Here is a 12,989-nt window from a genome sequence, read left to right as displayed (position 1 = left end):
TAGCATAGTCAGTGGAGGCCTGGAATATCCGCAGTTCCACGTCGATACTACTGTTTATGTTATTCCAATGCGCAGGGCCTAGTGGGAAACTAGGAACTACACTACACTACTATAGGTCTCAGTGGTGGGTCCAAGGTGTTCTTGTGTGTTTTTGGAACACCATAGATGGCAGGGACCACAGGGTGGGTATTGATAAGGTAGTCCATTTTTTTCTGGCAAATGAACCCGTCTACAAAGGCATTTGACACTAGCATATTTATCTCTTCTGTTAGGTTTGTGAGAGATCGCCTGCTTGCTCTTCTGTAGTGTTCTTCTACTCCTAGCATTTGGTTTATTTTATCTGCATAGTGGCTTGTGTCCATAATCACAATCCCTCCTGCTTTGCCACACGGTTTTATTGTGATATCTAGGTTGTTTTGAAGCGTTTGCAAAGCTGATCTTTCCTCTTTCTCCAAATTTGCGTGGGGCAATGGAATAAATTTCAGAACTCTTTCCAGTTCATTTAGAACACTTTTCTCAAATATTGCCACTTCCGGTCCTAACATGTCCAGAGTAGGGGGGAAGGTGGAGGGGGGGTGGCAGCCTGAAAGGTTTTCCTCTTCTTCTCTTGTTTCTTTATTTTCAAAGTACCTTCTTAGTCTGATCTTCCTAAAGAAGGAAAAGATGTCTTGGTGGATTTGGAATCTGTTTGCTCCGGTGCTTGGGACATATGATAGACCTTTACTTAATATTTTCACTTCTTCCGATGACAATTTGTGTGAAGAGAGATTAAATATTGGTATAGATGTATTCTGATTTTTTATTGTTTCCAATATTGTTGTCGTCTTGTTTGGACATATGGCTGAGGATGTGGAGGGTTCGGCTGTTGATATTGATTTGACTGTTGATATTGATTTTGATTCACTGTCGGATAGCGAGGTCTTCCTCGTCCTCTGCCTCTCCCTAAAAAAGGCTGTCGTGTGCCTCGATTTGGTCTTCCTGAGAAGTGTCCTCTTTGGTTGTGGTTAGAAAAGCCATAGTCATAATCCTCTTCTGTCATCATTCCTTCTTGTTCTGAGTCTGAGGAGTTGGTGTTAGAAAAAGTCTGAAATCTGACCCTTTTATTGAATTTGGGGTTATGATAGGTTTGATCATATGATCTGGTTCCTTCAGCTATGCACTGCATGCTCTTGGCATTTTGCGCACCAACACTGAGGGTGAACCAGATCTATTGGGTATATGTCTTTGACCTTTCTTTTCACCTCCTCACTATGTGGACTTATAACATCTATGGTCTATCTAATCTCCACTCAAATAGATGTGCAGTTAGCTATGCGCTTTTATCTCAATTTCAGAAATTTAAAAGTAGATGTGTACATATATGATGCCATAGGTTAAAACCATGATGAAAAAGCAAAAGAGATCATGATACTTAAAAATTCTTTTACTCTCTGTTTTTCAGAATCTTGTACTATGCCCTCATATTTTTAAGACTTTATATCACTTGTTTGTACTGTTTGTTGTCTTTGGCCCTGAGGAAGGTGATCTTCACTGAAACGTACGTCGGCCCAACATCCACTGCCTTGGATACGATCTGGTTAATTACATCACAACCAATAGAACCATACCACCTAGGTTCCTATTCGTACCGTTCTAAGTACACCTTAGAGCTACCACTTGTATCAGTCTAATGTTATGTAGAATTTTGTTTATGTGTTCATGTTGTTAGATATGGTCTTTTTTTTTTTTTTTCTTCTGTGAATATGTGTGATTGATGTGTGAGTCTGTGTTCTAGATCATTAGGATCAACTACTATTAGAGGGCACTTTGAATGATAGGATGATCGTCAAATGTATGTAAAAATGTTGATTTGCATAGTAACAATGAAATATAGTTTTGTACAAATGTCTTTAAAAAACTTTTAAAAAATGATAAAATAGTTCAATAAAATTTTCCATGTTTGAATAATATATCAAAGTATTTCTCTTTGGCATCTTTCATACTAACTATTTGAATATATTCAATGTTAAAAGAAATATAGGTCCCCACAGAGGCTCTGTTTCCTTTTTACTGGTTTGTCTCCCTCCTCTGGGCCTGAAAGTATCTGGGAGAATTTCTTTACTTACTTTCCATGACTTGCATTGCACAGACTTGGTGGCACCAGATACACTGCAGCCGGCACAGGCCTAAAGCCACGGGGCTGTGACTTTTGGTGCACTGAGGTAGGGGCACCTTAAGTGCTGAGCGAGTGTGCAGCCTGCGATGATGCGCCGTCCTGGCAGTTCAGAGAGGTAAGGATTTGTGTGAGCCCTGCTGGACCGCAGTGTAGGCCTGAGCCAGCGGGCAGCGCTGGCCTACCGCCACGTGGCGCTGCCTCGCGGTTCACAGATTTGATCTCTGCCTTTGCGAAATCAAGACCCAGAATCACGTGTGTGACCTGGTGGCCTGCATTGCGGGGTTGCATGATGTGGAGGCTGCCAAGGTTGCGGGCCCCGTGCTTGGAGCTTGCACCGGCATGTGGTGGGCCCTCTTGGTGGCGGAATGTGATCATTGAGGCCTGGGTGCGCAGGGGCGGGCAATTACTGCTGGGGAGCGGGAGGGCTGGGGTGCAGCAGCCTGTGTGCGCAAGCACGGGTAAGCGATGATGTTGTGTGCAATGATATAGACTCTGCCATTCATGAATCTGGACTCAGTTTCAGATAAGGGACCTGGTGGACTGCAGTGTATACCGGAACACGGTTGGAGACACACCGATGGCAGTAGGTGAGCAGTGAGCCCTGGGTCTGCAGTGTCGGCACTCTCTCTCCCTCTCTTCTTTTCACTGTCTCTCCCTCTCTTTCTCTCTTTTTCTCTTGCTCTCTCTCTATCTCGCTCTTTCTCCCTCTCTCTTTCTCTCGTCCTTTCACTCTCTGTCTCTCGCCCTTTCTTACCCTCTCTCTTTCTGTCTCTCTCAGTCCTTTGATGAGCGCTTCTTATCTTAAATTTTGTCTTGCAGGCTGTAATTTACAGATTGTCCAGAGAAGACCCGCCATGACTCTTCCAAACAGTTGTTTGTAGTTTAATTTGAATAAAATGATTAGGTTGGAAATTCAAAGATGAATGAATGATTCTCCTTTTTCTGACCACACATGAATGTTAATTGTTGTATTTGTGCGACATCAGGCGAATTGTTTTGTTCATGATTTCGTAAAGTTGATGTAAAATATATTTGTCCGGGGAAGGGGGGACAGCCCGGCCTAAGGCCTGGGTTGGTGGCGGTGGGTGTTGTGGCCCTCTTGGGTGTCCGAGCTGCATGATCAGAAGCTCCATGGCATCTGTTGTTCTTCTTGTGTGGCTGTGGGCTGGGCTCCCATTTCTGGTGCAGGTTATCGTCCGACTCAATACCAGGAAAGAGCAAGTGTTAATTCCCTGCTGCTAACGTGCCTTATCGCATGTTTTGGGATCTTATCGCCGATCTGGCTGGTCGTTGATAATGTTGTAAAGTGGTGTTTTCGTGGCTTTTTGCACGAGAACAACTACTCTGCTTCTCATTAGCGTTAATTGCCAGTGTCATCCCTGGCAATGTTTTTTGAGGCTGCTATCGCAGGAAAACTGGCGATGTCGGTTGTTAGCAGCAGCTTGTGAATAGGGCGATAAATCTATCGCAACTTTGGCTGCGATAACGTGCCGCTAACTCAGCGATAAGTCCTTGAGAATATGGCCCTGTAAGTTTTTGATCTAGTCCACAAAAGGTCTTAACAGCCAGGCAGAATATACTGTCTGGCAGGTGCAACCTAAAAATTACTCAATTAACCTCCCTAGAGGTAAACACTTTGCACAGAGGCAGTTTGCATAGAGGAATGATGGTGCAGTTGAAATATGTGGGAAATTCGAACATACAAATAGTAATTTAGTGATGGGCACAAATCAATATGCAGTTTAGTTTAAGGAATGAAGATACGAGTCTCAACATGCACTAGGATTACCGAGTGACAAGGTAAATCCAAACAAGCTTAATAGTGGTAATCCTTGATATGCTGTGGGCAACTTTAGTATGATGGTACCCAACCCATGAGAAATACTTGCACTGACATGACATAATTAATTATTAACATATTTATAATATTATCTCTACTTCTATCTGATGCTTCAGTCTGTACATTTGCTGTAATCTCTCTGAATCCATGCATTCACCCATCCGTGCGGTCACTCATTAGCACAGCCATTCTTGCATGCCTTTACACCTGAGTCATCCATCAATGCACTTACGCATCCATAATACATGCACTCACTCGTTTTTCGATGTATTCATTCAGCCATCTAATGCATTGTCACCTTCACTCACTCATCTCTTTCTTCATCTAGGTACACAGAGACACAGGTTTACCAGTTAACGATAAAGCGCTTTCACTTACATGATACCTCGGTCTATTGGATGTGTCAAAGCTTATCATCATCATGTGGGCATGTCTCTGGAGAGTGTTTTTGTGTGTGAGGAGGTGCAAAGACTTTTCTGTAAGGCTACATGCTGACTGTGTTAGTGGCTTCATTTCACTTTTTGGGAGAGGCTGAGGTATTCCTGTATTCACACTTGCTCGTTATCTTTTTACACTTAAACTCGCTTTTCGTACATCCCAGACAGAATTGTGCATGTCTGTGTCTGGCCGTCTATGGATGCTCGCTGTATGAGTGTGCTAGGTGCTAATGTATTCTGAAGGACGTGCTACGCGTGGGCATAATCGCTTGAACGTTGTCTTGCTGGTGGTATGTACTTTACTTTGTCAACAATGTGCTGATTCGATTGACGCATGTCTGTGAGCTCCCGATGTCTCACGCCTTGATTCGTGGCTTTGTGTGATTGAATGTTTATGGCGTGAGTCTGGGCATGCAAACGAAATGCTGTCAACAGACATGCACAACTTAACCTTGCTTTGCAACCCCCTGGAATCGGGAAGACCCACAATAAACAAGCATCATATAAAATCGCCATTTCCTAATAATAATAATAGCATGAGACAAGCATGTACATAAAATAGCGTATAAGTAAGTGTGTTTTACTGGTGGGAATGTATGTATGTATGTATTTGAGCTTATATAGCGCACAGCTACCTGCAGTGGGTTTCCCGGCGCTTGCTTAGGGAACCCGTCCTGGTATTCCCCTGTGAGATAACCCCGGCAGGGTATCCACAAGGTGAAAGCCAGGCATCCCGCCGCGAGGGGCCGGAATGGAATAGACCAGTGCAAAAAGCATCGTGTTAAAGAGAGATTTATGAAAGACACTCCTAAAATGGGAAAATAGTACCGTTGTGCATTTGCAAACTGTGTGTACAGGACACTGGTGCAATTTTAGCGTGGCCGAATAAGTGTGCGGAGTCATAATTAAAGCTAACATGACACGATGTTACCCCAAGCGTGATATCAAGGGTAAGGGCATGAAAAAAAAGCCTAATTGTACTGAATGTGTTTAAAAACATAACATTGAGCCAAACGTCAACAACTTCGTAGACAATATAAAGTCAAAACGTGAAGTTTGGGGTAAGAATTGATGGCCAGCTGATGAAGGTACACAGCGCACAGCTGTATCGGACTGGAAAAAACAGGCAGAGGAGGGCTCTCTGATTCCGAAATGAACACTCTTGAGCTGCCAGGATCTTGCCAATGCTTAATTAAGTAAAGATCTATGTTACTGCTGTTCCTCCGAACTGCATGCCCGGCAGCCACACATTCCACTGGCACGCGTGTCATGCTCAGCCCCTGGCAGAACAAGCATGGACAGCTCCTGTTCAGACGGAAGTGCTGATGCACAAGCGCGTGCACAGGTCCCGCGCTGCCTCCGCGCTTACTTCATGAAGGTGAACACATTCACAACTGTTTATCTAGAGCGTGCTAAAGGGTGATACAGAAGTTCACACATGGAACTGCTCTATGAGTACAGTTAACATAATTTCCAGGATATTCTCTATATCGTGGCCGCTGCTTGTGCCGCTTCCGCATTCCAAGGGTGTTTCCTTCACAGCTCCTGTTCAGACGAGAGGAAGTGTTAATGCAAAAGCGCGTGCACGGCTCCCGCGCAGCCTTCGGCCGTTTATGACTTACTTCATGAAGGTAAGCACAACTGTTTACCTAGTCCTAGGACTTGCTAAAGGGCAATACAGAGGTTTACATGGAAGTTCTCTCTGAATACAGTTAGCCTCATTTCAGGATATTAACTATATCGGGCCCGCTTCCGCATTGCAAAGTGTTTCCTTTACAGCAGCTGACGCAGGGTAAGCCTCACTGTGAGGGCTGCCGCGTTTTTCTATATCCAGTCGAATGGTTTCTGAAGTGCCCCTGTTGTGTTTATCCTGCTGCAGGTGTATAGCGCTGCGATGCCCACCCCGTTCTACTTGGAATAGGACCCCGCTTCCTCTGGATGAACGTCTTACATTTCGTCCCTTCAAAGCACTCAGCTCAACGATGCACCCAAAATGAAGTCCCAGCTTCCAATAAACCTTCGGGGGCTCATTCTTTTGCGTCAAGACTGCAATGTCTTGGAAGTTTCTTTCAGCTTACATGAGCAAGTGCCCATGGCCACCTGCTCTTTCGCAAGACAGTTCCAACACACCTGAGCCAAGGTAGGCAGGAGTTCCACACACAGTGGCACCTGATCTAATCCAATCACTGGCCTTACAAATGATTAAATGAGGGTGGATCTGAAGATGTGTCGCCCTGTCTCTCCACAAAATGTCACCAAGGAGCCGGCTGAGCTCGTGACAGCGCACAAGACACAAGGGTGCATGATGTGGCCTCTCACCTTTGGTTGGATAAGTGCTTCTTGCTTGCTGTGGCATGATTGGAGACATCTCGGATTCTTGGGCAGATGGCCCACAGACACAGCCCACCTCTCAGACTATAAAACATGCATGACCACCCTCCTGGTAGCATGTCCACTGCTGCGCTGCGATCACCCACCTTGTCTACAGTAGGGTGCTGTGCCACGCAAGTGCCATGCTAAGTCTTTGCAATCCCTTAGAGGACCGCGTGGGTGTTGCACCCCTTACAATTCATGTTTAAAGCTATAAAATGGCAAAAAGATACAAGCAGATTGGGGAATGCTCGCCTCTAACACAGCTTCCCTTTAAGCTTTCCAGTTCCAGTTTTCTAAGTGTACTCTTCCTATATACAATAAAGACGAAAAAGAGTGTTGTTGGTTCCAGGCCCATATTCCAGCAGAAACAGTTAAATACCACAATCATCTGCCCATTCGCATTAGGCCAAGCCAACGCCCTATACTACCAATGCCAAAGATGAGCTTTGATTGGTGCACTTTGTGAATGGTATTCCTCTGAACATCTACATTGACGCTAGCACTGTGAGCCCAGGGTAGAACGGAAAGCTCTCCTTTCGTGACGTTGGGCTAGATGTAGGTAATAGCAAATTACCGAATGGTAAATACCAAATTTTACCGATTTGGTATTTACTAATCGGTAATTGCTATGTAGGGAAAAAAATCGGTAAAAATACCGAATCGGTAAGATTCAGTAATTACCGAATCAGTATTTGCCATTGATTCCTATGGGCCTTGCAGCCCATAGGATTCAATAGCAAATACCGATTTGATAATTACCGAATCGGTAAAAATACCGAATTTCCAAGGGGGACTGGGTGTCACTTTGACACCCTGTTGCACCCCTGTTTCTGGCTTGTGTGCCATGTGATGTGACACACATACATGCCCTTAGGGCATGTATGTGTGCCACATGGTACAGGTGTACATGCACAGATGTGCATGTACACAGAAATTCGTAATTTACCACCCAATAGTATTGGGTGGTAAATAACAAAATTCTAAGGGCCTGTGGCACTGTAAACCTACATATTGAATTACAGAATCGGTATATTTACGGATTCAGTATTTTACCGAATCAGTAAATATACCACTTCTGTAATTTTCTAGCCCCCTACATTACAATACCCAAATACCGGTCAGTAACGGCCGAAATCGGCCGTTACCGACCGGTATTTGGGCTCCTACATCTGGCCCCTTGTCTCGCTCGCCTATCGTGGCCTTGTCTCGCTCGCCTATCGTGACCTTGCGTTTGGCGATGTTATGTGTAGGGACCGTTAACCTGGTGTTTTACAAAGTCTGTGGAGGGACGGCGCTGCGCCACAGTGACAAGTACCCCTTGGTCACACACCATGAAAAGCTAGAGTTGATCCACATAACCCGGCCAGCAATGCATGCCTACCTTAAAATCCCACAAGCGCCCTCTGTGCAAACCACCCTCACACTTAATAGTTTCTGCTCACTACTCACACATCATGAAAAGCTAGCATTGAGCTAATGCCGGCCTGCAATGCGCTCCTACAATTTGGAACTCTCTCCCTAAGGATCTTCGCTGCAACCCCTCTTACCCTCTCTTCAAAAAGGAACTGAAAGTACTCCTTCTCAACAAATACTGGGGTATCTAATGTTACTGACTCTGAACTTGTCCACTCCTCTCGCTTCCCTTGTCCGCTCCTCTTCCCACCCCCTCTCAATCCATTCATTTTTTTCTCACTCCCCCTCTCTTCACCCCCTCTCTATCCTAACTTACAATATTCACTTTCCACTTAATGTTATCTCGCTGTTTCCTTGCCCTCTTAGCCCTGTTGAATGCATTGTCATACTGTAACTCTTTTTCGCTTAATTGTTAATTTATCTCATTATGTTTACCATCCTTGTAAAGCGCTCTGATATTCTTGGGTCCAGTAGCGCTATATAAAACCTTTGAAATAAATAAATAAATAAATAAATAAATGCAGCATAAAATCCCACAAGCGCTGAGTGCAACCTCTCCCACGTGTACCACTGGTGCTGCTCTCGAAAGCACCTAGAAGCAATTTAAGTAACAGTGCGCGCTTTACAAACACAATTAACTTGGATATACCAGCCGCCATTGTGCTGAGTGTATTAATTAATTAATACACTTTAGGAATCCGAGCTCGACCTCATGGTGACGGTGGGTCGACTCCGCCATTCATCCTTTCCCCGGTCGATAAAATGAGTACGATTTCGTCGGGTAACAACAGACATGTAGATGCGCTCCCTGCTCTGAAGAACGGGCACTGTCTGCAGCGTGGCAACGCCTTGGAGCAATTACACACCTGGGTCCAATAAGGGAGGGGTGGTGCTGAAGGGTATGCCGACCCTTGCCCTCCACAAGTCCTACATTGCGAGGCCCATCTGTAAACACTCATACACATGCAGCTCATTCCGGCTGAACATGGACCAATGAATCGGCCCTGGACTTTCTGAGGCATGCCACTGTGTCCGGTGCCCCTGCTAGCAAGGCATGGATTGAAGAGCGTGGCCGCGTTGCTCGACGTGCAGGCGCATCACGCATGTGGTACACGTGCAAAGGGAGACCATTGGCATGTGCCAAGGGAAGCTGCCTTAAGCACTTTACAGCGCCTGCCAAGAGTCGTCGTCTCGTTCCTGGTGACATTTCATTCTCCAGCCATCGTGGTGCCATTGATTATTTGTTCTGCCCGGTAATTATGTTCGGTATAGCTTCCTTAATTAGGACTACTCTCCAAGTGAGGTAGCATGCAAGGTGGAGCTGGTTTCATAGGCTGCAACCAGCAATCACTTAGAGGAACGGAGCGTGATAAAACACACTCAAACACGAAAACAATGGCCACAAAAGTTGTAATTTTAGGACATCAGTCTTGCCAAGCATGTTTCGAACTGTTGATAACCACGAGCGATGCAAATGTAAATGCCGCAGACAAGTTACAATACCTTGGATGCAGACAAGCAGGGACAGGCAGCTGCTTCTTTTCGTCCTCATCACTGCAGTGAGCCTCTGTCCTGCGGGAACGAGGTGGGGATGCGCGTCTGCGTGTCTTCAGGTCTGTGATTATAAAGTCAGCCTTGAGCCCTCGGCGCTCGGAGGGACCAGTGGTGACCGCTCAGCTGCGGCAGTGTCGGCAGCGTGTCTCTGCTCTGCTGCCAGGGAGGGTCAGGCAGCCGGCGTCGGATTACAACAGGAACACCAGCGGCCGCGCGTCCTCCCCTCTGCAGGCAGCTCCGCTCGCACCTCCCCCTGCCCCCCGCCCTGCTCCCCTTGCTCACTTCTGACACACCTTCACCTTCACTCCTGGGCTCTCGCTGTACCTTGGGCAGGAAGGCGTGGCAGCAAACTCTGCGAAAATACACCCAGCTACATACTATATTGTAAAAATGGACCACTACACTGAAGTGAGGCCAGGGTGGTATTTTAAACAGGCAGGCGGGTGGCAAGGGCTAATAGCAGCTATTTGAAATAGGGGAAATCACTTCAATGACAAAATGCAGCCAACATGGAGTTACAGTGAATAAAAAACACTCCGCTAAATCATTGTAAATATTTGTGTAAACACAAACATGCAAAAAATAACTGTTTACCGTTTTTTGTAGCTCGTGCCCTGGTAATTAACTTGTTCCATCTTCAGGTGTGCAATTATTGTTTAACTAGTGTCCTCTTTTGTAAGGTTCTTAAAATAGCATGTAAGTACCAGGCACCTTCTATTTGTTTGCATGCAGCAGTATATAATCAGTTCCCTCAGTGCTTTTAACGCTGTCTTTTGCCAGTCGATGACTTCATGGCTAGTGTCAGTGTGTACAATTTCAACCATGGCTGGTGTCAATGTGGATGGTTTATAAAATGGCAACTGTCAGCTTTTAAGGTTTCGACAATGGCGAATGCCACAGTTTAATGTTTTATATGAATTGTGTCACCGTATAATAATGTCAGGTCAATAGCTGATTTAAGGTCCTCTCAATGGTGTCAGGTTGTAGGTTTTCCCCAGGGCTAGGGTCAGTGTGTGGATATTCTGACAACGTTAGTGTCAGCTGACAAGGTTCTAATGATGGCCAGGGTCTCTATAGAAAGTTAAAACAAGGGGTAATTCCAGAGTTTAAGAAATTAATTATGGCTCATGTCAGTTGTACGGTATTGTTCAATAACTTGTTGTAGGAAGCTGGCTCTGTATATTCTTTACCAAAATGAGGTATAGTGTACACAGAGTCCAGGGAGTCCCCAGAGGTATAGCAGAGGCGGAATTAGGTAAGTGCTAACAGCTCTATTTAGGGTAGTGTGGGCGAGCAGTTAGGCTTATCCAGAGGGTATATGTTAGACCTGGCACCATTGGCATGGTTCTCCCTTCCATTTATCGCTGTTGTCTCCTCTGTTTTTTTATATGTTTTTGCTGGTTTACCTGCTTTGGGCACTGTGTCGCTGCTATTCAGTGACACAGTGCAAGTGCTCCCTATTGTAAATTGTTGTAATGGATTAGTGACTCCATGATTGGCTTATTTGATTTACTTGTCAGACTCTAGTATAGTGCCCCATATGTGCCCAGGGGCTGTAGATCAAATGCTGCTAGTGGACTTCCCACACTGGTTGTGCCACTCACAGAAGCAGCTTGTAAAGTGTGTCTCAGGCCTGTCACTGCAGAGCCTGTATGCAGTCTTATACAGGCATGCCATGTCGACACCCACTTACCAGTCCCTTAACCTTCCCTTTTCTACATGTTAGCCACCCCTAAAGTTGGCCCAAGGGCAGGGTGCATTGTAAGTAAAAGGTAGGACATGCCCTGGTGTGTGTGGCATGTCCTGATAGTGAATTACAGCCAATTTCCTTTTCACTATTGCAAGGCTACCTGTCCCCATAGGCCAGACTGGGCAGTGTGATTATAACATTTTATAATCCTAACTGACCCAGGGAACATGGATCAAAAAACGCATTTAGGTTCCCTGAACTGTTCTAATACATCTTTTAGTGAAGGTGGTTTTACATTCTGTGTTTGAAAATACCACTTTTAGAAAGTAGGTATTTTCTTACCTAACCATTCAGCCTGCCTCTTCTAGGGTGTGTATTGCATGTCTGGTTTGTGAGTGACAGGAAGGCTTGGGCTCTAGCAGTCTGATGAGTCAGGGCTGGGCTGAATAGGACCTTGGCTGAATAGAGAGTGGGGGGCGGAGATTTCCTTTCACTCCCCAGAGCCCTCATAGAATAGAGACTAGGGGGAGAAGATTTCCTTTCAGCTACCTAAGCCAGGTCTACTTTCAACAATGCTGTCTCCAACCTCCTCCCAGGAAGCTGCACCAGTGAGAACAAATACATTACTGGTATAAATATTGGGGCCTAGACACCAAGACTTTAGATCACTTCTGGGAATCAAGACAAACCTTTGCCAAGGAGAGGAACCAAAGAAGCTGAAGGATTTGACTGCCATTGTGCTATTTTCTGGGGTTGTCCTGCAGTGGTTACTTATTTGCCAAGAAAAGGAGAAGGAACTTTTGAATGAACTTTCATCATCTTGAAGAAGAATCTCCAAGGGCTCGAAGTCTGCTTGCCTCCTACTGAAGTCTCAGGGATACAGGACTTCACCACCAGCTCTCCCCCTGAATTTCCTTGCTGGGAATTCTGTCTGCCAAAACCTGCATATTGTTGGGAGCTGGAAGCATGACTCAATGAGAAGAAGCTTGTCGCCGCCCCAGCTGTTACCGTTGCATCACCGGAGAAGCCTGTCGCTGCCGCAGAGGTCGCCGTCGCATCACTGGAGAAGCGTGTCTCTGTCGCAGCTGTTTGTCGTCGCATCCCCGGAGAAGCGTCCCGCCACGGCAAGAGTAGTCGCATCACTGGAGAAGCGCGTTGCAGGGCCTGTTGTGGCTCAGAAGTTCCCGAGTTCACCGCAACGGCCATTGGGCGTGCATGCATCACCTTCACGTCGTCGCATCGCATCAAAGGCGCCATCTTGTCGCATCACACCGGATCATCGCATCGAGGCGCCATCTTGTCGCATCGCAACCGAAACACAATATGAGATCGACGCATCACCTCCTCTCTGGTAAGGAACAGACGCATTGCCTACTTTGCGCAAGCACTGAGGGACAGACGCATCGCCTCCCCCGAAGCAAGGAACCAACACATCGTCCTCCCTGCAAACCTTTTGCTTATCTTGCGTTACGCATCCAAAGGTACTTTGTGGGAAATGTGTCACATTTACCATCAACTTTGAATTAA

The 12,989-nt window shown here is 45.9% G+C and overlaps 1 protein-coding gene across 2 annotated transcripts in view; it reads right to left on the bottom strand.

The window, feature by feature from the left end:
* Positions 1–10,025, bottom strand: part of ITGA2 (integrin subunit alpha 2) — a 616,173-nt gene extending 606,148 nt beyond the window's left edge. Inside the window, exon 1 of one of the 2 annotated variants that reach the window (XM_086960619.1) lies at positions 9,722–10,025. In XM_086960619.1, coding sequence (XP_086816745.1) covers positions 9,722–9,770 — 49 coding nt within the window. In that variant the 5' untranslated portion in view covers positions 9,771–10,025. The remainder of the gene's footprint in view (positions 1–9,721) is intronic. The other variant, XM_086960620.1, reaches the window with a different exon arrangement.
* Positions 10,026–12,989: the final 2,964 nt, after the last annotated feature.

Source organism: Lissotriton vulgaris, chromosome 3_1 (assembly GCF_964263255.1).
Source record: "Lissotriton vulgaris chromosome 3_1, aLisVul1.2, whole genome shotgun sequence".
Classification (NCBI taxonomy): domain Eukaryota; kingdom Metazoa; phylum Chordata; class Amphibia; order Caudata; family Salamandridae; genus Lissotriton; species Lissotriton vulgaris.
This window is presented reverse-complemented; position numbering and strand designations above follow the sequence as displayed.